This window comes from Diaporthe citri (assembly GCF_014595645.1).
Source record: "Diaporthe citri strain NFHF-8-4 chromosome Unknown scaffold_9, whole genome shotgun sequence".
NCBI classification, from domain to species: domain Eukaryota; kingdom Fungi; phylum Ascomycota; class Sordariomycetes; order Diaporthales; family Diaporthaceae; genus Diaporthe; species Diaporthe citri.
This window is the reverse complement of record NW_025064854.1, coordinates 2591748-2613099: the sequence shown is the minus strand read 5'-3', so window position 1 is coordinate 2613099 and position 21352 is coordinate 2591748. Positions and strand designations below refer to the sequence as shown.

Below are 21352 nucleotides of genomic sequence, written 5' to 3'. Positions count from 1 at the left end.
CACACACACACAAACACACACTTCCCACTCCCACTCAATACCACGAACCAACCATTCTGGGTGATTCCGGGCACGGATCCCACTTGGCGGCATGGGGCACACCTTTGGCGATGCCACTGCACCCATTGCCATTGTGGGTGTCTCCGGGCGGTTCCCCGGGGACGCCTCATCGCCAGACGGGCTGTGGGAGTTGGTGTCCAAGGGACGATCAGCCCTGACCGAGGTGCCGAGGGACCGATACAACGTCGATGCTTTTTATCACCCAAGTGCCGAACACCAGGGCACACACAATGCGCGGGGCGGTTACTTCGGTGAGTGGGCGCCCACTGACCGGCCTGCTCCTCTGTGACGCTGCTAATGCAGTTCCTCTCTCAAGTCAAGGAAGATGTTGCGACATTCGACGCCCCCTTCTTCAGAATCACCGCCCAGGAGGCCCAGGCCATGGATCCTTCGCAGAGGCTGGCACTCGAACTGAGTTACGAAGCCCTGGAGAATGGTAACGGATCCACACCAGCCCCCCCCCCTGGATACCGAGTGCTGATCATCCGCAGCTGGCGTCTCGGTCCAGGCCATAGCCGGCTCACAGACTGGATGCTACATGGCAACATGCCTGCGCGACTACGCCAATTTACGTGCCACAGACCCGCATGAGTACCCGTAAGCTTGATTGGGCCGTTGGAACAGTTGACAGAGAGAAGACAAAAGAAACAAACACTCAGTGACAATTGACGCTATAACTAGTCGCTATGAAGCCAATGGAAGCATGGGTACCGCCATGATCTCGAACCGTATCTCTTGGTTCTTTGATCTGAATGGCCCGAGTCTGAGTCTTGACACGGCATGTTCCTCATCGCTCGTGGCCCTACATCTGGCTGTCCAAGGTATCCGCTCTGGAGAATCCACTCAGGTCAGGCAACAATGCACCGTCGATCACTTCAAGGCAGGCAGAGATTGACCACCCATGCAGGCACTTGTAGGGGCGACGAATCTGATTCTCATGCCCGAGACGTCAAACCACCTTAGCACGTTGACGTTCCTCAGCCCGGACGCCAAGTCCAAAGCATTTGATGCGAGCGGTAAGCAGGCACCCGTATCACGATCCCACCCTCTGATGACCGCGGAAGCTGCCAGATTGCTTCCGCAACCCTATAGGTAGATAGTCTTACCGTCGCATTCTCGGGAGTGACAGGCCAGACATTGCCATTGGACGCCTCACACCACTCAAACCCCCCAAAACGGCGCAAGCCCTGCCGCTAAGCAATATAGAAATCTGACTCAATTGTTGCAGCAAACGGATACGCCCGAGGCGAGGGGGTCTGTGTCATCCTTGTCAAATCCCTGGCAAAGGCTCTCGAGGATGGGGATTCAATCCGTGCCGTGATCCGCGGCACCGCCGTCAACCACGACGGTCGGACGCCAGGGATCAATCTGCCCTCCAGCACTGCGCAGGAGGCCATGATCCGATCCGCGTATGCCAACGCGGGCCTTGGGTTCTCTGAAACAGGTTACTTTGAGGCACACGGTACTGGTACCGCAGCGGGTGATCCCCTGGAGGCGGCCGCTGTGGGCCGTGTCTTCGCATCAAGTAGGAAGCCGGGCCAGCCATTGTACATCGGCTCTGTGAAGAGTAACATTGGTCACTTGGAAGGCGGCGCTGGACTAGCTGGTCTTGTCAAGGCTTTGTACATGTTGGAACGGGGACAAATCCCTGCGAACCTGTGGCTGCAGAAAGTAAATCCCAAAATCAATCTGGATGGCTGGGGACTTGCCGTGAGTATTTTATCAGTCTACTGCTACTCTTACAAAGCAACGAATCACACCACAGTCTACTTACAGCCACACAGGTTCCCACGTCGCTGACGCCCTGGCCCACCAGTGGGCTTCGCCGTATCAGCGTCAATTCCTTCGGCTACGGTGGGACAAACGCACACTGTGTGCTGGATGATGCATATCACTACCTGGCCAGCCATGGCCTCTCCGGGCGCCACAATACTAGTCCGCTCGTCCCATATGAACCATCAAGCCCGGGTCTGTGTTCTGACTTGGCCTCCTCGTCTTCAGGGTCCAGCACACCCAACTCGGAGCCGGACAGCGGGCTCTCCCTGGGCTCCGTCCTGAGCGAAGCAGCCACTGAGCCAAGTACGCCAAAGCTACTTGTCTGGTCCTCTCACGAGCAGGGCGGCATCAGCAGGACAGCCACAAATCTCGCATCGTACCTCAGCGAGCGCCAGTTCCCGCCAGACGCCTCCCTTCTCCCGCGTCTTGCTTACACCCTCTCAGAACGCCGCAGTCGCCTTCCGTTCACATCCTTCACCGTTGCCAAATGCGTGGCATCCGCCCCATCCGCCCTTGCCAGCCCAGCGAGACCTATCCGCCCTTCCTCCGAGAGTCCCACCGCCCTCTTCATCTTCACAGGACAAGGCGCGCAATGGACGGGCATGGGACTCGAGCTGATGGCCTACAAAACCTTCAGGCACCGCATGGCTGAGGCGGCCGCGCACCTGAGGGCCCTCGGCTGCGGGTGGGACCTGGTCGAGGAGATGGGCAGCCCACGCGTCAACGAGCCTCAGGTCAGCCAGCCCGCTTGCACGGCGGTCCAGGTCGCGCTCGTCGACCTGCTGGCGGACTGGGGCGTCAGGCCTGGGCTGGTGGTTGGACACAGCAGTGGCGAGATCGCGGCTGCGTATGCGAAGGGTGCCATCTCCCGTGCTGCGGCGTGGACAATTGCATATCACCGTGGAAGGCTTTCTGCAAGCCTTGATGCAGGTGGCAGGGAGATGGGAATGTTAGCTGTCGGGCTTGGGCAAGAGGAAACACAGGAGTATATCGACCGTGTCAGGGCTGAACCTAAGCCTGTTGTGGCGTGCATAAACTCTCCCGTTAGCGTCACGGTGTCAGGTTCGGCGGAGGGTCTGCAAGAAATGCAGTGCTTGATTGGCAGTCGAGCTTTCAGCAGGAGGCTGGTCGTGAAAACGGCATACCACAGTCCATTTATGGAGAAGCTTGCGAAGCCATACTTGGACTCCCTGGATGACATCAACTACGAAAGAAACCAGCCCAGGAACACTGTCAAGATGTTCTCCTCTGTCACTGGTACCGAGGTTTCTGACCAAGTGTTGAGAGATCCTCAGTACTGGGTTGACAATATGGTGTCTCCTGTCAAGTTCCACCACGCCGTCAGTGCGATTCTTGACCACGCCCGCGCCAACTCACTTTCATCCTCCCTCGTCCTCGTCGAGTGCGGTCCCCACAGCGCACTGAAAGGCCCCATCCAACAGATCCTGAATGCGCACAAAACCATCGATCCGGCCAAGGTACCATACACAAGTCTCCTGAAGCGCAAGGAGGACGCCGTCACGACCGCTCTGACTGCCGCCGGGACCCTCTGGCAGCACGGGCTACCAGTCAAGCTCGCAGTCGTGAACTCGCCGGGCTCGGCCCCGGGGGACCTCGCCCACCTCGTCGACCTGCCGCCCTTCGCGTGGAACCACAACTCCCGCTTCTGGTACGAGACGCCCCGCACGAGGGCGTACCGGCTGCGCGCCGACCCGCGGCACGACCTCCTCGGCACGCTGGACGAGTCGTGCCCGGACGCGGCCGGCGAGCCCGTGTGGAAGAACTACCTGCGCGTGGCCGAGGTGCCGTGGCTCAAGCACAATGTGCTCCGGGGCCAGGCCGTCCTTGGCTTTTCCGGCATGCTGGCGCTTGTCCTCGAGGGGGTTAGACGGACTGCCGACCCGCTCAAGACGGTTGTTGGGTACCGGTTTCGCGACGTGTTTCCTGGTCCGCCGCTGGTGCTTGGTGAGATTGAGGAGAGCAGTGTCGAGACGAGACTGGCGCTGCGAGCTTGGCGGGCTGGGAGTCGTAGTCTGACAACGTACTGGCGTGAGTTCAGTCTGTCCAGCCGAGATAGGAGCGGAGTTTGGACGCAACACAGCACAGGACTTGTGCAGATAGAATATGACGCCCTCGACGAGCTCAGCAAAGACGCCTGGAGGTCAACTTGGATCAGTATTAAGGCCGACGAGAGTGCCACGCCCAGGGCAATTGGAGAATTCTACGAGACGGTAGGTACTTTGTTTCTGTCGTTCTGGCCACTTCGAAAGACGAAACCACTGACAGATTCTCACCAGTTCTCCGACCTCGGCATGCAATGGCAAGAGGCCTACCGATCCCTTCACTCCACGAAAATATCGGGCAGTCGTCGTTCAGCCACTGGTTCTATCCGGGTACAAGACACAGCCAGCTTCATGCCCGAGAACTACGAGTCTAAACACGTGGTACACCCGACCACGCTCGAGGGCGCGTTCCAACTCCTCTCCGTCTGCGACGGCGGGACCCGCGACCAAGTCAGGGTCCCCAAGTACATCGAGAGCATATTCGTGTCTGCGTCGCTCTCTCCATTGGCACCGGGCACAATGCTCAATGCATTCGGCACGGTCACCGAGAAGTGGGCCGACGGCACCAACTCGACCGTCGTTGTATCCGACACCTCCTTCTCGGAGCCTCTCCTAATCTTCGAAGGGTTCAAGACGACAGACATGGGCGGCGAAGCTGGAAGTGAGGCACAAAGTGCCGAGGCTACTGCTCAGTCCCTGACAAAGCTGGGCGCCATTCCCGTCTGGGGTATCGACGTCGAGAATTCTCCCGCCGACGCGGTCAAGTCCATCCTGCACAAGGCGTGGTCTCGGGCCTCCAATGCGGAGTATGACTCCATAAGGGATCTCGAATGGGCCGCTTACATTTTGTGCAAGCGTGCAGCCCGGAGATTTACACTGGAAGATGTCTGCAGTATGGCCAAGCATCATCAAGTCTTCTACCGCTACTTGAGGCGTCAGATAGATCTCTCCAAGACCCTGGACAGTTCTCTCCCTTGTCAGACAGCTGCCTGGCTGTCGGCCGATGAGGCTACAGAGAACGCTGTCCTCTCTCGCGCAGCTGCAGCTTCATCAGAGGGGGAAATGCTGGTTCGCGTTCTGGATAACTTAGAGGACGTCCTGACAGGCGCCATTGAGCCGTGGGAGCTCATGAAGCGCGGCGGGCTTCTGGAGGAGGTCTACCGCTCAGGATTGTCGGAAGACAAGACGCCTGCGGTACAGTGCGAATTCATATCGCTGCTCTCGCACAAGAGGCCCTTGAGGATCCTCGAGGTTGGCGCCGGCACCGGGTCCGCGACCAGCAAGATCCTGAAGAGGCTCGGCAAGGCGAACGTGGCGAGGTATACCTACACCGACATCTCAGCCTCGTTCTTCCAACAGGCCGAGACCGAGTTCGCTGACTGGAGCAAGTCCGGTGTCATGGACTTCAAGGTCTTCAACGCGGAGCTGGATCCCGGCAGCCAAGGGCTCGATCTCGGGTCTTATGACGTTGTCGTTGCCTTCCAGGTATTGCACGCCACGAGCAAGATGGACGCGACCATCGCCAACTGCCGGAAGCTGCTCCGGCCTGGCGGGTACCTCGTTGCCACAGAGCTCACCAGCAAGGTGGCCCGCCGATCTGCCGTCTTTGGTGTATTACCCGGGTGGTGGCTTGGTGAGAATGACGGTCGGCTGAACGGACCCGAGATGCTCGAGGGCGAGTGGGATTGCAGGCTCAGACGCAATGGCTTCGACGGTATCGAGTGGTCTTTCAGAGACCGTGAAGACGAGGGGTGGTCGAGCAGCGTGATGGTGGCGCGGGCGACGGTGCAGCAAGAGACGACGTCCTCGGCTGACAGGGTCATTGTGGTAACTTCACAGACCGTGGGACCCCTCGTCCAAGAGCTGTCCAAGAAGTTGGTGCAGTCTGCATGTGCGATCCAGCACGTTTCACTCAGCGACATGGCTCACCTCGGATCCGAACACTTCGCAACAGTCAAGTGCGTCGTTGCTATCGAGCTCGACCAACCACTGTTCAGCCGCATCGACCACAAAGGGTTTGAGGCCATCAAACACATAATCCTCAAAGCACACAGCACGCTCTGGCTGACTCGCGGCGGCGCACCTCTCGAATGCAGCGCCCCAGAAAACTCCATGTTCACCGGTCTAGCGCGATCCATCCGCGGCGAGGAGCCGGGCATCAACCTCGCGACACTTGACCTAGACCCAGAGAGCCCTGGGTCTGTCTGGGTCGACAGCATTCTGCGCGTGATGAAGCTGCAGGCCCAGGAACACAACGACGAGCACGAGGTCGTCGAGCGAGGCGGTGCTCTGCACGTCGGCAGGGTCGTACCGGATGAGCGTCTTAGCAAGCTACTTTCCTCTGCGGTGGAGGGTGAGAAAACCAAAGTCCAGGGCGAGGAGCCCACGCCACAGTCTCCGAGACAGGAAGGTAGACCGCTGAAGATGGAGCTCGCAAGGACGGGCGACCTGGACAGCTTCGTATTCCGGGACGACGACGGAGCGTCTGCGCCGCTCGGCAGCGACCAGGTCGAGATCGAGGTGAAGGCCGTCGGGCTCGACCCGTACGATATGGCAATTGCCGTGGGCCAGATCTGGGACACGCAGCTCGGCGTCGAGTACAGCGGAGTCGTGACCCGCCTTGGCGCCGGCGTGTCCAACGTCGCAGTCGGTGACCGGGTAGCAGCATTCGGGATCGAGCCGAACTGGTACAAGACCTACCTCCGCAGCAGTAGCGCGGCAGTGCACAAGCTGCCCGAGGGCATGACCTTCGAGGAGGGCACGAATGTCATGAGGTCATATGGCGCGGTCAAGTACGGGCTGGTCAACGTCGCGAGGCTCGAGAGAGGAGAGACTGTCTTGATCCATGACGCCACCACGGCTCTAGGCATGGCAGCTGTCAACATGGCGCAGCACATCGGAGCCGAGATCCACGCAACAGTGGCCGGCGACGAGGAGAGGAAACATCTTGTCGCGACGACCGGTGTGCCTCCTGACCACGTTTTCGGATTTGCCGGGTTCTCTCAGGCACTCAGACATGCTACAGGACATCGCGGAGTCGATGTTGTGATAAACAGCTCCGTGACTGGAGAAGCCCTGAGACAGTCGTGGCACTGCCTTGCTCCTTTTGGCCGATTCGTCGAGCTTGGCATGAAGGACATGAGATCGAACACCGGTCTTGATATGGTTCCCTTTGCGTCCAACACCACCTTCACCGGCGTCAATATGAAGTGCATGCTGTACTCCAATCCTCAACTGTTCAGCCGCATTCTGGCAGATACGATGCAGTACCTCGAGGCAGGCATCATCAAGGCCGCACCGTTGCATGTGTTGAAGCTTTCCGAAGTGGCCGAGGGTTTCCGGACCTTGCAGTCCAGGTCCAAGCTTGGGGGAGGCCGCGTGGTTGTCAAAGTAGAGGAGGACGACATCGTCCCTGTCATCGGCGAGAAACAAAGAGAGCCCCTTAAGCTTCATGCTGATGCAACCTACTTCATCCCTGGTGGTCTAGGTGGCCTAGGCCGGCCTCTTCTCCGCTGGATGGCTGATAAGGGTGCTCGTCATCTTGTGACCACCTCCCGGTCTGGTGGCCACGATGCCAAAGCACAGGCGGTGGTCCAGGACCTCTCGGGGAGAGGAGTGAATATCAAAGTCTTTGCGAGCGACGTCAGTGACGAGACCACCCTCAAGGCTGTGTTGTCAGACCTCTCGAGTTCAGGCTTCCCACCGATCAGGGGCACGATCATCTGCTCCATGAGCGTGCAAGATACGTTGTTCGAGACCATGACCCACGCTGACTTCGTCGCCGCCACTCGACCCAAGTACAGCGTCACCCTCAACCTGCACAAGCACCTCCCCAAGGATCTCGACTTCTTCATCTGCCTCTCCTCCGCGGCCGGGCAGATCGGCTCCATCGCGCAGGGGAACTACAACGCGGGAAACAACTACCAGGACGCGCTGTGTGCGCACCGGAGGTCGCTGGGCCTCGCGGGGACCAGCATCAATCTGGGCTGGATGGGGGAGATCGGTTTCGTGGCAGAGTCCGACCGCGCCAAGGTGCCGCAGGTAGTGCGGGACGGAGTCAGGGACCTCAAGGCGAGCCAGTTCTTCGCCATCATGGAGGCGGCTCTGCGCAACGATGAGGCCGTGTCCAAGGGCCAGCCCGTGCTTGGTCTCGCGACGGGCGGCCTGATCAGGCACGCTGGCCGGGACGAGCCGTACTGGTTCAGAGATGCGAGGTTCTCAGCCATGCGGCTCTATGACACGCACCAGTCGAAGAGTGAGAGCACAGCAAAGGGTACGAACGGAGCGGATATCAAGTCGGCATTGGCCTCGGCCAAGAGCTTTGAGGAGGCGAAGGCTATCGCGTTATCGGGCCTCATGGCCAAGCTGGCAAGGGGCCTGATGATGGAGTTGGACGACATGGACGCCAGCAGACCTATCAACATGTATGGCGTCGACAGTTTGGTTGCGGTTGACATTAGAGCGTGGGCAATGAAGGAGATGCAAAGCATCGTGCACGTCAGTGATATTCTAAAGAGCATGCCCATGGCGGACCTGGCGGGCAAGATGGTGGAAGCATCCAAGTTGGTGGTATTCTGATATTTCCTGCATTAGATAGATTTATACCCATAGCTAGATCATGATTTATGTCCTGTTTCTCGTTAGCGTTAGTATGTTGCATGGTGGTCATTGAGGCCAGATCAGGAAGCTGTTTGCAGGCATCATATCATGTTTGGCTGTATTTAACTCATCATGATTATACATTCCATACCGCAGTTTGATGGCTTTGTTGACATACCTAGACTGAGTCGCTGTCCTCTTGAGAGATTTGGATGAATCTGAATGAATCACGACATCTTCACCACGGTAGCCCGCTATATAAAGGCCCGAGCTTGTCCGGCGTCTCCTAGACTTCCAGTTTTCCTCTCTTCTTGCAACGAAAAGATACTACTATGCCTCTCTAGCAGCACAGTAATAGAATGTCTCAGTGAATTCTTTGTATTGTTCATGTGGATTCTTCCATATATCCGGCTCATAGAAATACCTGTTTGAAATTCTCCTGGTGAGGCAAGACACCTCTGCAAGGACTCTTTGGCAGTAAAGACCGAACAACAATTCCCTTAATTGTCACCGCAGATGACATACAAGCCTGACTTTGGTCAGGCAAGGGATCTGCTATGTGGAAGACTGGCTCCCATAACCACCAACGTGAAGCCATATCGGAGAAATCCTTTTTCGATGCATTCACAGCGAGCATCAATCACTGGATCCTTCCCATGTGCACACCAAGTCACTCGAATGAACAACAGGCTACAGTGAATTCTCATAGGGTGAAATCAAACATGGGTGTAGATTAAAGCTTTAAAAGCATTGGACCTGGCTGCCCTTTCTACCACTCTCCTTGCTCTACTCACCTCCTCTCATCAGTCCAGCCTCTTCCCACCTTTGACACAACCTCCACATCGTTGTCTTGGGAGGAACCCGTTTATCAACTTTATTTCTTGAGCACTATCTAGCTATTACCAAGCCAACCTCGGTCACTTTCCCATCGGTAGGAATATCGGAATGGACCGTCCTGTCAAGCAGCCGAGAGAGGCCACAGTCATGAAGACTCCAACCATCATGGTCTCAGATCAAAGTAAGTGGAGCCCCCAATCTCATATACGACCTGGAAATGATCTTCTGTAAGGAGTTGCTACCACCGTGCTGGTCACACAAACAGCAACCTCCAGTCCAAAGTATCTTGGCCCAGATCAGGCCGATTACCTCCCCTCCCTCATATAGCTAATGAGACAAACAGATCATCCCGCCAAACATGATGGCGCCGCTGACCAGGAATTTACTCACGATCCTCTGGACCCTCCAAGGGCCAATCCTATTCTTCAAGCCATGCCAGTGACGGTCTCCCAGTCAGGAAAGAGCAGGCTTGAGTTACTGCCCGACGAGCTCCTCGCCATGGTCATTGGACAGGTAGCCCCGGCCGACCACAGCCTCAATGGCACACAGGCCTACAGAGCAAACCAAGAAATCCTTCGCAGCCTCTGTCTGGTGTCCAAGACCGTGGAAGGAAATGTCAGGCCAGCTCTCTACAGAGACGTGCGTCTGCATGAGAACATGGCTGTGGTCCATCTCTGTGCAACACTCTGTGCAAACCCGACGCTGGGAAGACATGTCAAATCCATCGTACTCAATCCTCATCAGGATCCGAGAGGTCAGCAAATATGTGCCATTGACCTGACACCTCTGCGCCCGTTCCAGGACGACGACTACAAATTCTGGATCAGAGGCAAGGGCAAGGCCGAGTGTCGGATGCCACGAAGGACCAGGGACGAGCTGATCTGCACACTCTTCTCCAAGATCCTGTCCCGGATTCCCGCTCTGGAGTCACTGTCCTTCAGGCTCCCAGCTCTGGGCAAAATCCAACCCGAATGCATGGCCCTCCTTTCGAACAAGGTTCAGTTCACCAACCAGCTGATGTTGCACCAACGTTTGTTCCGGGACTTTTACCAAGGAAACACTGTCCCGGACTTTTCCAACCTGAAGACAGTGGGAATACTGGGTGGTGTACCGCGTTACTTCGCCATGAATCTTTGCACAAAGTTGTTCCGCCAGCCAAGTGTACGTACCGTCTTCTGGTCCAGCGTAGATGGAAAGTCTGCAGCGCCTGAGGACATGGATGGGGGAATATGGCAGCACACCCTCAGCAATGCGCAACTGTACTCGATCGGCTCGAGAATTAGTGTGTATAACCCACAAACTCCTCTACCATTAAAGTTGTGAGACTGTCTGACACCGACCCTACCATTCTAGGCTACGCTTGGATCTCCACAGCTGTGAAGAATGTGGAGCTTAGAAGCAAGTGTGTCTCAAGCATGGACATCGCCAGAGTCGGTTCAGCCTTTCCCTCCCTCGAGTCTCTCACGATCGACAATTGCTACTTCGAAGACAAACCACACAACATGTCTGCAGAGCACGGCCACAACCTCTATCGCGTGCTCGGGGAGTTGGAGAACTTCAACACATTTGTTCTCGACGTGAACAACCCAGAAGTTTTCACCACGGCCAACGTAACAGCTTCAGGGCCGTCCAAGTTGTTCAAGCTGTCTGCCTTGTCGAAGCTACATACTCTACTGGTGCCAGTGGATCTTGTTGTTTGTTTCACACAGGACAAGGACTTGAAGCCTCTGATCCAGCGTACGACCACAATCCTCCCCGATTCGCTCCGCCATCTCACTCTGCTTCTAAATTATGAGTGTAAGGAGAGGCTGGCGTGGGAGGGCACAGGCAGCATGCAGATGTCCAGGGTTACCAACATGGTTGGGCCATTTTTGCGAGAGGTTGCACCTCTCCTGCTCGTTGACTTCCCTCACCTGGAGGAAATTGACCTCTGCTACGACATGGATGACTACCGCCAGAACAAAGTCCACCTCCTGGCTTCGCGATTCACAGCCGTTGCAGAAGCAGCGTTTTGAGTGGTCGTTGAGCATCCCGGACGAAGACGGCTTGAGAATTGTGGACGTTGGTGTTTTCGTGACATTTTCAGCATCGGTCCACCATAGTTGGCTTGTGGATCGGCCCCCGCTGGCTACTGGTTGCGACAGGCGGTTGAATACTGCCAGGAAGGTTTGGGGGAAGAGGGACGATTTTCGAGATGCTGTCGGAGCTGATTCCCTGTTTCCGAGCACCGCGCGCCACGGCACTGCCATCTTGCACGACTGCGGAGGGCGACACCCCGGCTCGGAGGCACTGCCGGCATTCTTCTGCGAACGGGGCACCTCAGCACCGGCCAGACACCCTTGCAAGCTTGCAGGCCCGCACTATCACTGAGAGATCCCGGACCCGCGATTACGTTTTCTTCATGGCAGCGTGCTCTCGACTCAGGGTGTTTTTCCGGGCAAGTCTCGTTGTTTGATGTTGGAGTGCATAACCGGTAGGGTCATCTTTGACTTTGCCGGGAGGGGGACCCCCAATACTGGGATGTAATGAACTGTATGAGGGAGAAATGATTTTGGTAGGCGGTCAGTGGTTCCGGGTTCGCTTAGATGCAGAGGGCTTCGTCAGCCCATGTGGCTGCGGCCTCAAAAAAATGAATACCTTATTAGGAAATCAGTGCGACCAACCACAGTGAACATCGCGGTGGTTTCCGTCGAGGGCCTCTCGAGCTATATGATCTGCAGCTAGCAAGCGGTTCCGCGGTGAACTATGCCTGCTTGCCCCTAGATGATCTGCCCTGCCATTGTGCGTAGCAGCGAGGGGTGATTCGTGTGCCTGTGCAGGCTCACATCGCGGCCCTCGAACACGCAATTCTCCACACGCGCCTCTGTTTCAGTCCAGGCCACCGGGAGACCCTCATTCATGCGCGCGCACTCTGCCGGGCTCCACCGTCAGGGCTTCTGGATCTTCGATCGCTCATCCCAGCCGGGCCGCCCGACCAATCGGCCAACTTATATTTCTGGCTAACCCAGTCCGGTCCAAGGTTTCGGCGCAAACCCACCTTCTTGGACGCCGCGCGAGGACGGCACTTGCGACGCCATTGGCGCCCGTCAGGTAAATTGCCCAGTGTACCTTGTCCATCTCATAGCCGTTTCTGCCGTGCTGCTCTCCTCTTCAAGCACCCAAGCCCGTCCATCCCCTTTCTTCGAGACGGTTCCTCTGACCCCGGGTGGCGGAAAAAAAAAAAGGGAAAACGGTCGCGTGGTGTCGTGCATACTCGTATAATGCCAGACACACCACTCGTTTGGCAACAGTCCGCCTGTTACATCAGAAGGGGATCTTGACATGCTCAAAGTGCCGTATACCCCGTCCCAGCAGTTTTAAGCTTCTTTTTCGACATTCTTGGCCGTTCCCTGACATGTCGGACTGCCCTTCTTTTGAGGAGTTCTTCCTTCCCATTCCGGCCTACCCGAAATATATAGTCTTCCTCCCCTCCTCTGGCCAGTCCACTCGTTGAAGATCTACGATTCAGCCCTCCTTCATCTTCTCTCCGCGTTGGCCTGGGGCCACGGATCGCCGAATCCACCCCGAATCACCCTCAACACTGGCTCTGTGCTCTACACTCGCACAGGCGAGTCCGATCTTGGTACAGGATCGCCAATCATGGACCCACAACAGGCGCGGCCCAACGATGACGGGTTCGGCGCCTACATCAACGCAATAGGGTGGTTGCTCTTGTCGCTGGCAGGCATCGTGGTCGGCGCGAGGATATGGGCCAAGATATCCGCACGGAAGGGGCTCTGGTGGGATGACTATATTGTGTTGGCAGCATGGGTGAGCATGAGCCCATTCCATACCACGGCCACTATCGTGAACGCCACGACGACCGGGCACATCCATTAGTTGGCTAACACGGAGGACGCACAGATCATGCTCCTAGCAGACGTGATCGTCACCACCGCGGCCGTTGACGCCGGCCTGGGCAAGCACATCAACAGCGTGACAGGCGACACGCTCATCCGGACGATGCTCCTCAGCGCCGTGGCGCAGACACTGTCCATCCTCGGAGCAGCCTGGTCCAAGATCTCTTTCGCCGTGACGCTGCTGCGGCTGGCCGTCGTCTCGCACGTCCGCTACCTGGTCTGGTTCATCATCGTCTCGCTGAACATCTTCTTGACCTTCGCCGCCTTCCTACCGCTGTTCCAGTGCACGCCGGTAGGGCGGAGCTTCGACCCGAACATCGAGGGGAGGTGCTGGGACCGGACACTGGTGCTGGTGTTGACCGTCTTCGGCGCGGCATACTCGGCGGCTGCGGACTTTGCGTTGGCGATCATCCCGTGGGTGCTCATCTGGAACTTGCAGATGAACCTAAAGGAGAAGATTGGGGTGGGGAATTTGTATGAGCTTGGGCATAGTGTAAGTCTAGTCGTCCATCCCAAAGCAACCTCCACCAAAGTCTGTGCTCGGACACGTCAAAAACATCAGACGAGCTAACACCTTCTCCAGAGCCGGCGCGACCTCCATAATGCGCTGCCTGAAAATACCACTACTCCTAACCGACGACTTCACCTTCGAATCAGGCCAGCTCTCAATATGGTCCGCCGCCGAGATCGCAACGACGATAATGGCAACTTCGATACCGTGCTGCGCCTGTGGCTCAAGACCGCCGTGAGCGTGCACTCGCGGTACCACCTCTCCTCCACGGACGGGACCTTCGACGGGCGCGGCGTCCTGAACCACCAGCAGCAGCAGCGCTCCAAGATGAGCACCATGGCGACCACCACCACCATCACGAGCGGCGGCAACAGCAGCAACATGGTCCGCAAGGCGAGCAGCAAGCGCGGGCGCGCCGCCAAGCTCGCGGACCTGGGCTGGGCCAGCCGCAGCAGCTCCGAGTCTGAGGACCTCGAGGGCTTCGGGTCGCCTGCGGACGGGATCCGCGGCGGCGCGGCGGGTGGTATTGTCAAGATGGAGACGATCACCGTGAATTATGATAGGAGGACGTCTAGCATGGTTGGCTAGCTAGCCTAGCTGGATCTAAATGTCTAAACGGCCCTGTCCTGATGTGGACAGGTCTGATTCTATGCTCCCATTTTCAATGGACTCCTCAAACGAAGTGACGTGTGGCCATGAACTGGCTCGGCTCCCAGTGACCACTTTCTATTTCCATCCAGCACGCAACTCGCTCTGTGCATTGTAAACTCGCTCGCACCGACACAAGGGGCTTGCCTCTCGAAGACAAGACCCGGAACAGGAATATTGCGTAGTCTTCTTAGCAATCCACCAAACAATCCACAGGATAGGGAAGTATCACTATGAGTAGGCAAGGACCAAAGGTCGCACGACCCTCAACAGTAGAACCCGAAGCCATGTCGATTCTCATACAAGGCCAATGCCTGGGACACCAGTATTAGCGGTCAATTTCCCTGATCGACGGCCGCAATCACATCCCGCCCCAACCACGTCTCTTTGGCGAGCTTCTTTAGCGCATCTTTCCTAAAGTTCGTGACCGTCTTGAAATTCGGTGGCGGCTCCGCGCTGCCCTCGTCGGGAGCAAACACCACCAAGTCGACGTCCTTCGTGGACACAGACACGCCGTCGTTGGGGTCTTCCCGGTATTGCATGACTGCCAGACTGTCCAACTCGAGGTTTTCCAGCTTCGCAAGGGTAGTGGATGAGCCACGGAAGAAGCTTGCCCAGAGGTTCTCCATCTCATCGGAATCCTCCGGAACAGGCGGTTCGTCGATGAAGCACCGCCTGAGGTAGACCCGGTGGAGAGCGGCGGACTTGAGGCTCCCGAACTTGGTGAAGACAGACCGAAGCTGGGTAGGGGAGATGAATAATCCCTGGAGTACGAGCCTGCGGAGGAATGGTAGGGCGATCGGCGGCGGATTCCAAGCAATTGTGGTATGAGACTTGTTGCCTGTCTCCTTGTCGTCATCATCCGCTCCCGTGGCGGAACCGCTGGCGGGCTCGGACAGCCAAGCCGTGAACTCGCAATGCCCTTCCATTGTCTCTCCTCCGAAAAAGTTCAACGTCAGACTCTGGAGGCTGCAAGTCATGGCGAGCAATCGCCGCAGGCCGAAATTGGACGTGTCAAAAGTGTGGTCATGGTCGGTGAGGTTCTCGACTTTGTTGACCAATTGTGATTCCAAGCTGATGTCGAGGTGCAGCTCGGAAAGGCTACCCATGAAAGTGGCAGCATTGGTATGTAAGGGTGCGGATGGAAGCAGGTTGAATGCTTCGTCGTCTAGGTGCTCGAGGAGGTCGGCCTTGCTCAAGTTTGTCCGCAAGGAAGTGATTCTAGGCATAGAGCGTACCAAGGAGTTTAGGACGACATTGAAGACCCGGTCGATAAAACCCTTCGAATTCGGCGAACCACTGGTTGTATGTCTCGCCTGCATTTGGTACGCAGAGGAGCCGTAGCTCCGCATTCCCAAGTCCGGGTACTGGAAGATCTTGGAATAGTAGGGGGCTTGTCTGAACAGCCTGGAGCCCGAAACGCTGACGATGTCCAGGTTTGGCAGTCGCGACATGGCCGATGAAAGTAGATCGATAGCTCTTCCTGTATTAAGCAGAGCTTGTTGGGCTGATGCAGCGTCTCGCCAGTACTGGAGCAATGAGGGACGGTTGGGTGGAGTTCTCGGATGGCAAGACCTGATGTAGGCGAGCGTGTCTTTGGTCTCAATCTCATCAACACCGATAATAAGATGGTTGACGACCTTGGAAAGTTGCGGGTGAAGGGAAATGTCCACAAGAGTCTGGAGACTGTGCTCATCGATCACTCCAATGATAGTCAGCTCACCGAAGGTCCCACAATGGCAAATGGCTGATAAAACTCACTGAACTGCTTTGTACTGAAGCAAGCCCTCGACCAGAATGGAAATGTCCTCATTTGAGCTTGTTGGCAGGTCAAGCGCAAGTCGTTGATGTCTTGAGGAGGCAGATTCGAGAGGACAGAGTCCAGCAGCTCGTTCGGCAGACGGAACAGGTGCGAATTCTGAGCAACAACCCATACATGTCCGCTTAGGCTCATGTCTACTCACACAAAGGTTGTTAGTCAAGTCCCATGTCGGAAGGCTGGGCACGGTACTTACGATCATCGGCATTGACTCCAATCTTCAGTGTCTTGTCCTGAGACAGACGAGGCTGGTACAAAGAGGAGAGAACACCTTGGGTGGAGAATGTCCAACTGCTGAGTTCCAAGAAAACGGCGTGCTGTTGGGGCGTATTGAGGCAGGGAGAAGCTGTTGTGTACATCTCTTTCTGCCCGAGTCCGCGGGCCAGATTGCCAAGGAGAGGAGACAGCATAGCAGCCAAATCATTGTCGTCGATGTCAATTGTTGGCACACACAAATTACAAGCCTGGACTATCTGTTGTCCAAGCAAGTAATCAAAGTGACCCCATACAGGGTGCCTGGGTACAATGTTGGAAGACATCTTGAGACAATTGAGTGAGTAGTGCTTTCTCAGGCTTGAGGTGTACAGCAAGCTGGAGGAGTGGTATGGGGTGATCGCTGAAAGGAGAGATAGAACGAAATGCAGGACCGGTGTTGTGAGCAGTGTGGCATGAACACAACAAGCTTGAGTCGTTGAGATCAGAAGACTGTGGTCGACGGGCTGTGGGAAGGAAGCATTATAAACAAGTGTCCCAATTCTGTCACTAGGAAGGGAACAATTCACTTTGTCGACGAGACCACTTCACTAGTCAGGTGGGAGTGCTGCTCCGAACTTCATGGTTGGGTGCCCAAGGAGCATTGCTGGGAGCAATTCACTTGAAAAATCCACTAGGCGCGCAAGAGGGGTGCCTTTCCAGAGAGGGCAAGGATGGTTTCGCATGCTTGTTTGTTTCCAACAGCCAGTGAAAGACTATGAGTTTGATGACTAGCTCCGGTGCTAGACTGTCATTCTCTGTAACCATATGTGACAGGGAAAGCAATTACAGTGGTGAAGTGAATATGAGATCACAGAGAAGTTGATTATATAGACGCAATGATATACTGAGAGAAGAAGCATAACGGTCTATATTTTTACTGCACAAGTACGTAGATATGCTTCATTTCAAAAGTATAGAAAGACATCGCACCCTGTATCCTCATCCATAGTCCAGCCCAAGCCGACAACTCAGCTCAGTGAGGCATGTCCTCATCCTGCGCAAAATGTTCCCTGGAATCTGTGTCAGAACTCCATTTACATAAGATGTATGTGGAGGATCGACGTACCTAGCCCACGGACTTTTGAGCCGCAGGTACTCTCCCTTATAGAAGAAGAGAAACGGAATGACACACATGGGCAAGCTCAAAAATGCAAGCAAGCTGCTGGCCCACTCCAAACCAAGGTGGTCATACATCTGCGTCCCAAACAAGGGAAAACCAGCTCCAACCAAGTTCCTGATCAGGATAACACCAGCCAGGGCAGACGCGGCATACGACTGGTAGGAATCGACCACATAGTTGAGAACGGCGAGGATGATGATGTAGATGCCCGCTCCAAAGAGCGCGCTGGCGATGATGGGGACAATCCAGTGCACGCTGGGGAAGCTCGTCCAAGCAAACCAGAACAGCGAGATGGGCAGGAGGAAGGTTCCGAAGCGGGCGAGGTGCATGCGGGCCTCCGGTACACCCTTGCCGTCGTTGCGAGCGACCTGTGTCAGATAGTACCGTTCTTGGAGTGGATGGAGCATCACGGCGACGACACTTCCAATGAAGAGGCCGACAAATGCCGCGCCCCATTCACCTGTATTGAAGTCGTGTCCACCGGGCCCGAAAACGAGTGGAAAGGCCTCATTGAATAAGTAGACGATTCCGTAAATGAAGCCGTTGTAAATTGCGGCGGCCAATGTGATTCTGTGGAGGAGGTCAGTGATGAAGGCAAAAAAGGTGAAATGAGACGTCGGAATGCTTACGGCTCAGTGAATAAGAATCTGAATGGCCGAGTTAGTGTGACAGCAAACAGTGTGCCCAGCCCCGCCTTCTCATCAGAGTTGGCGTCCCGTATGGTTCTGGCGGCAGCGAGGCCTTCAGACCGCAGGAGCTTGCGGAGGCGTTTGGTCTTCTTGCCAAGGATGATGGTGTGGCGGGTCTCGGGAACAGTGAATACAAGCAGTATCCAGAAGCCACCAAGGACAGCCATGTAGACCCAGAACAACCATCTCCACCCCTTTTTAATTGCGACGTAACCGCTGATGACGAGTGCAAGCGGTGGACCTCCAGTGCTTGACAGGCCGTAGACGGCCATTGCTGGGCCGCATTCATCTCTCGCCCAAAGGTCGCTGACGGTGCCGCCCGTGTTCTGGACAGTGAATCATCAGTCACAGTGTCATAGTACCTCGAGACCTGCTACCTGGGTATGAAACCATCCTACAGTCAACGGTGCACTGCCGAAGAAGCCCTGGAGCAGACGGCACGCGATGACGGTGGCGATATTGGGCGCCAATGCCAGTGGAATCTGGAAGATGACCAGCAGAAGCCATGACAGCATGTAGACGGGGTTGCGACCGAAGTATTCGGACATTGGTGCGAGCATCAGCGGTCCCACGGCGAAACCCAGGATGTACATGGACAGTCCGACTGTGCCGACCTCAGAGGACACACCGAAGGTGGACGTGAGCTGTTCCTTGCCCGAGCTGTACCCACCAGCACAAAGGCAGCTGTTGCTCGCCTGTGATTAGCACATTTGTCGAACCTCTGATACATCTGGCGGTGAAGGTGAAGGTGACGTACGTGAGGACGTTGAGCATGCTGACGAAGGATGTGATGTACCATTTCTTCCATTTCGGCCAGTTCCGTGGGTTGTCTCCGTCGTTGAACGAGTAGGCGAGGTAGACAGGTTCCTCGTCGTCGGGGTTTTCCCTCGCATGCTGCAAGGCCTCCTCTTCTGACAGAAACTTGCGGTGGGTGGTTATAGCCTGTGGTGCTCTGCCGGGCGGAACGTCGGTGTGGTGGAGTGAAGGTGCAGTCGACGCACGATCCGAGTCTATCTGCTTCTCCAGTGTCGCCGGGTCAGAATGCTCGAGTCTCTGGTGGTCGGCCTCCATGGCTGCAGGGCGCAAATCTCACAATACAAGGATGCGATCAGAAAGCTTGGTATTCTTGGCAGGTACAGCAGAGATCTTAGAGCAAGGTCATCCGTGATATAGAGTCTGCCAAGACGGAATTGTGGCCATGTCTGGTGCACGTCAATTGCTCAGGAGCTGGGGATTTTCTCTCCTTCGGCCGGCGTGGGATGTACCCCGGGTGCTGTCCCCATAGTAACGTCATCTTTCGGCTATCATTCTGGAGTTATGTGGTGCTTAAGGAGACGGGCAGCTGCGACCCTCAGTACGTTAGTCGCAAAACCGAAAAGACGGCGGCAAGAGCGATGACGTTGATCCGGAGACGATCGTCACTTCGTCCACTTGAGCTCCACCGACGCAGGGCGGATTCATGCGATGGGCGACAAAGGGTGCACTGATAATGGAGTGTGAGAGACAGGTTTGACGAATGAAATTAGCATTAATAAGTCTATCTCCAAGGTTGGTCATTGACCACTGTAATGATCACGGCGTTCCTTGTACCGTGCTTTGCAGTCAATCTTTTCAGGTGCTCACTGAGAAAATTGGTCAACACATGCGAGTGCCGTTATTGAAGAGCAGGATATGAAATCTCTGGTAGCATCATAGGCCAAGGTTCCTGTTGAGAACTACACGTTTTGTTCTGCTGGCCCGCAGTCCCGGCAGCTGTGGACTCCAACCTCCAAGCGGGCAAAACTTGACATCGTCGTGTTGTGATGAGTACAGCCCGGAGGAGTATTCCTCTAGTTTACAGCGAGCCCAGACTTCCATGAGTCGAGAATTGTTCGAGTAATCGTGTCACTGTTGGGGTATGGGAACCCGTGTCCTCCTGGTAGGTATTCAGTCTGCAAGTGGCTGGCAGGTAGCAACTTCAGGATATCCTCAGTCGTCTCCCCTCCCACGACAACGCCATCATCTTTGCCGAAGAAGACGAGCAGCTTGGAATTATGTAGGATAGTATCCGGTCGTGCGCGGCCCGCAATTATGTCGCAAACCTTGCTCCACTCGTCTCTGGTCTGCAGCGGGCCGTAACGAACGGTATCCTGGAACGAATGAACATGACCTTGATGATGATCGAACTGCCACTGAAGAACTCCTCCCATGTCGAAACTCTTTCCCATCCGGGAAGGGCCTGACCCCACTGGCACCACTCGCCTCTTATTCAGCCGAACGTCTAGAGCTGGGCCAGAAGGATCCACTTCCAGGATTTCTCGGACTTTCTCACGAAGAGCTTCAGGTGATGGGGCCAGCTCGGGCTGATGCATGAGTTGGTCATCATAGCCATCCGGCAGCTTGCGGAGAAGACCTGCCGGACCGAGAAGCACGAAGGATTGAATTGCTGAGGGGTAAGCAGCGGCAAATGCGAATGAGATGGGGGCGCCCAGAGAAAACGCGATGATTGAGAACTTCGTGCCGTTTCCCATCCAAGAGAGTGGCGAGGACGTGAGTGCCAAAACAATCTGGGACGCAAATAGACGAACGTCATGCCGACAATCGAGTGGCGTATCGCTGTATCCTCGACCCCAGAGATCTAGTGACCAATTGGCTGGTCAGTTCCGTTGGCTCAAACTCGTTATCGGAGTGAACATGCCCATGTCCACGACGAAAAGACTGACCGAAAAGCATCACTCGGTATCCAGCATCCACGAGGCCTTGGGCAATCTTGGAAAAGACCAAGGAAGGAGTGGCATCTCCATGAACAAACAAGATCTTCTCTCCGTCCACTGGACCCCACTCATAGACTCGCATAGAGCCATAAAATGTGTCTACGTCGCGAGCACCCGGCATGGCATCGGGCGGGTACGCCATCATAGCAGCCTCCTCGGCTGAAATGAACGGTATCAATGTTGCTAGGGGAGATTGGACCTTCTTGGCCATTGTGTGATGGTTAAAAAAGTTTGCGAGGATGAAGCTGGGACGGCCCGCACAGAATGAGGGCCGGAGGGACCGGGAGTCGTCAGCATGTTGGTTTTCCAGTGGAGAGATTTAC

At 55.9% G+C, this 21352-nt stretch overlaps 6 protein-coding genes across 6 annotated transcripts; 3 read left to right on the top strand and 3 right to left on the bottom strand.

Moving 5' to 3' along the window:
* Positions 1-91: 91 nt before the first annotated feature.
* INS49_015811 (uncharacterized protein) lies at positions 92-8477 on the top strand (the record flags this gene model as incomplete). The annotated part of the gene is made up of 9 exons (XM_043176489.1): positions 92-311; positions 377-496; positions 552-657; positions 742-907; positions 968-1076; positions 1289-1770; positions 1845-3885; positions 3958-4067; positions 4134-8477. 9 exons carry the CDS (start codon positions 92-94, stop codon positions 8475-8477), a joined length of 7698 nt encoding a protein of 2565 aa, XP_043019944.1.
* Positions 8478-9482: 1005 nt separating this feature from the next.
* Positions 9483-11350, top strand: INS49_015810 (uncharacterized protein; the record flags this gene model as incomplete). Its single annotated transcript, XM_043176488.1, has 3 exons — positions 9483-9516; positions 9679-10617; positions 10689-11350. The coding sequence occupies 3 exons, from the start codon at positions 9483-9485 to the stop codon at positions 11348-11350; spliced, it is 1635 nt and encodes a 544-aa protein (XP_043019943.1).
* Positions 11351-12974: 1624 nt separating this feature from the next.
* INS49_015809 (uncharacterized protein) lies at positions 12975-14333 on the top strand (the record flags this gene model as incomplete). The annotated part of the gene is made up of 3 exons (XM_043176487.1): positions 12975-13181; positions 13239-13727; positions 13818-14333. 3 exons carry the CDS (start codon positions 12975-12977, stop codon positions 14331-14333), a joined length of 1212 nt encoding a protein of 403 aa, XP_043019942.1.
* Positions 14334-14728: 395 nt separating this feature from the next.
* INS49_015808 (uncharacterized protein) lies at positions 14729-15847 on the bottom strand (the record flags this gene model as incomplete). The annotated part of the gene is made up of 1 exon (XM_043176486.1): positions 14729-15847. The coding sequence occupies one exon, from the start codon at positions 15845-15847 to the stop codon at positions 14729-14731; it is 1119 nt and encodes a 372-aa protein (XP_043019941.1).
* A 1593-nt stretch (positions 15848-17440) lies between these two features.
* Positions 17441-19347, bottom strand: INS49_015807 (uncharacterized protein; the record flags this gene model as incomplete). The annotated part of the gene is made up of 5 exons (XM_043176485.1): positions 17441-17477; positions 17534-18157; positions 18217-18602; positions 18675-18960; positions 19034-19347. The coding sequence occupies 5 exons, from the start codon at positions 19345-19347 to the stop codon at positions 17441-17443; spliced, it is 1647 nt and encodes a 548-aa protein (XP_043019940.1).
* Positions 19348-20105: 758 nt separating this feature from the next.
* On the bottom strand, positions 20106-21240 carry INS49_015806 (uncharacterized protein; the record flags this gene model as incomplete). Its single annotated transcript, XM_043176484.1, has 2 exons — positions 20106-20893; positions 20979-21240. 2 exons carry the CDS (start codon positions 21238-21240, stop codon positions 20106-20108), a joined length of 1050 nt encoding a protein of 349 aa, XP_043019939.1.
* Between the last annotated feature and the right edge of the window lie 112 nt (positions 21241-21352).